General features: G+C 42.6%; 1 protein-coding gene across 1 annotated transcript in view; it reads right to left on the reverse strand.

The window, feature by feature from the left end:
- nan (transient receptor potential cation channel subfamily V member nanchung) overlaps positions 1-2500 on the reverse strand; it is a 52078-nt gene that overhangs the window by 9526 nt on the left and 40052 nt on the right. The window contains 1 exon segment of the mRNA XM_080286959.1: positions 2423-2500. This exon segment is cut by the window's right edge and continues 32 nt beyond it. Within this exon segment, the coding sequence (XP_080143085.1) occupies positions 2423-2500 (78 nt within the window).

Consider the following 2500-nt stretch of genomic DNA (forward strand, 5'->3'; position numbering starts at 1 on the left):
ACACACACACACACACACACACACACACACACACACACATTCTCCTTTCCTCCTTCCTGTATATATACCTGCACATACACATATACTGTAGGTATATAAATATATAAATTCATATGTACATACCATATCTATCTAACTATCTATCTATCTATCTATCCACCTTTAATACAAATATATCTCAGACAATAAATTTCTCATTCTATCCATACCGTACATATATATTTCTATCTACCTATCTATCTATCTATCTATCTATCTTTTCCACCCATTCTACCTTCATCAAATACCCTACAGCAACAACAATACAGTTTCTCATGATATATCTACCTCTCACACACACGCCATGGACTTTATGAGTTGTTTGCCATTACTCAAGTGTCAAAGAAAGAGATTATTTTTATGTCCTTCTTGAATTATATCATTATTCTCTCTCTCTCTCTCTCTCTCTCTCTCTCTCTCTCTCTCTCTCTCTCTCTCTCTCTCTCTCTCTCTCTCTCTTCCTTTGCCCGTAAATCTTGTCTCCCTCCGTCTCACTCAATTTCCTTTCACGCCTCCACCCTTTCCTCCCTCCCTCTCGCTCACTTCCATCTATCTATCTTTCTATCTATTTTTCTATCTGTATCTCTGTCTGTCTGTTTCTGCGACAGCTTCTTTATCTATGCTTCTCACTAATCTCTTTCTCTCTCTCTCTCTCTCTCTCTCTCTCTCTCTCTCTCTCTCTCTCTCTCTCACACACACACACACACACACACACACACACACACACACACGTTCTATTAATGTTTAGATCACGTACACAATACCTCCCCCCCCTCTTTCTCTCTCTCTCTCTCTCTCTCTCTCTCTCTCTCTCTCTCTCTCTCTCTCTCTCTCTCTCTCTCTCTCTCTCTCTCTCTCTCATATGCAATAAATCAAAGTCAAAAACATACTATTATTTTTTCTATATGAAGCAGCTAAGGTGGTTTGGCATTATGGAGAGAATGGAGAATGAGAGACTAACTAGGAGAGTGTATGTGAGTGAGGCGGACGAGAAGAATGAGATGGAGGGAATGCGTAGAATGAATGGAGAATGAGAGACTGACTGGGAGAGTGTATGTGAGTGAAGTGGAAGGGGAGACTGATGATGAGATGAAGAGATGGCGTGGAGAGAATGGAGAACGAGAGACTGACAAGGAGAATGAATGTGAGAGACAGAGGGCTGGGGTGGGGAGAATGGAGAATAAGGGACTCACTAGGAGATAACGTGGAGGGGGAAAGGCGGGAGGGAGAGACCGAGGATGAGATGGAGAGATGGGGTGAAGAGGTATATGAGATAGACAGAAAAATACATACACACACACACACACACACACACACAAAACACCCCCAATCCCCACACACACACACAAAACACACACACACACACACACACACACACACACACACACGCACACACACACAACATAAAAAACAAACTAATTCTCTTCTATTGCTCTCTTTTTCAAGGAATATTATCCTTGGCGATTCTTGCTAGACAGTTGGAGAGCACCTAACACCTGTTCCTAAGCGATTTAATTTGCCTCTCATACGTTACACCGCTGGTCTGTCTTACCTATATCACATCTCCATATTATGCATAGGTATCGTATAAAGGAAAAAATCTCATCTTATTGAATTATTAACCAATTAGGAAGAGTTAGGGAGCTGCCTTACCCGCCGAGAATAGAAGTTTAAAACCCGTATTCTGGTCGGCGAAAGATGCTCCCTAACACCTTTTCCTTAGCGATTTATTTTTGGATACGGCTACTTAGTATATATATCCAAGTTATGTATGTAAAGTGAGGCGATATTAGAAGAATTTACATAGCACAGAGAACAGTAGGGGGTTATTAGTAAACTGAATCGCTAAGGACGAGGTGTTAGGGAGCTTCGTATCCCATGGTAAAGCTTAGAATATGATGCTAGTCACGAAGAAGTGTTGTGAAATAACGACGAAACTCTGGGCCAACTTAGAGTAACAGTAGTATAGTTATATCGCGTTAAAATACCATGATACAGACGTAGTTTAGAATATGATGCTAGTCACGAAGAAGTGCTGTCGAAAAAGGAAGCAAATCTAAGTCAAGAGAAAGGACGAAAATCTGGGTTAACTTAGAATAAACAGGCTATGTGGAGAGGATGGAGAGTGAGAGACTGACGAAGAGAGTGTATGAGTGAGGTGGAGGGGGGGAGAGGGAGGGGGAGGCCAAGGATGAGATGAAGGGATGGAGTGGAGAGGTATATGAGGGAGGGGTGTGTGAGCTGGGAGCAGGGCAGTGAAATGGCGGGGGACAGGGCGACATGGGGGCTGTTTGTGGCCACCTCTTACGGGATTAAAGCGTCTGGCGATAGACAGATAGACAGACAGACACAGATAGATAGATAGACAGATAGATAGTCATACCTTGCGAGAATCCCATGATGAAGACGAAGTAGATGGTCACGAATCTGAGTAGGTCACCAACGAGCATCGTGTAGATCA

Source organism: Coenobita brevimanus, chromosome 115, assembly GCF_032717465.1.
Source record: "Coenobita brevimanus isolate Jiangsu-jjx chromosome 115, ASM3271746v2, whole genome shotgun sequence".
In the NCBI taxonomy this organism is placed as follows: domain Eukaryota; kingdom Metazoa; phylum Arthropoda; class Malacostraca; order Decapoda; family Coenobitidae; genus Coenobita; species Coenobita brevimanus.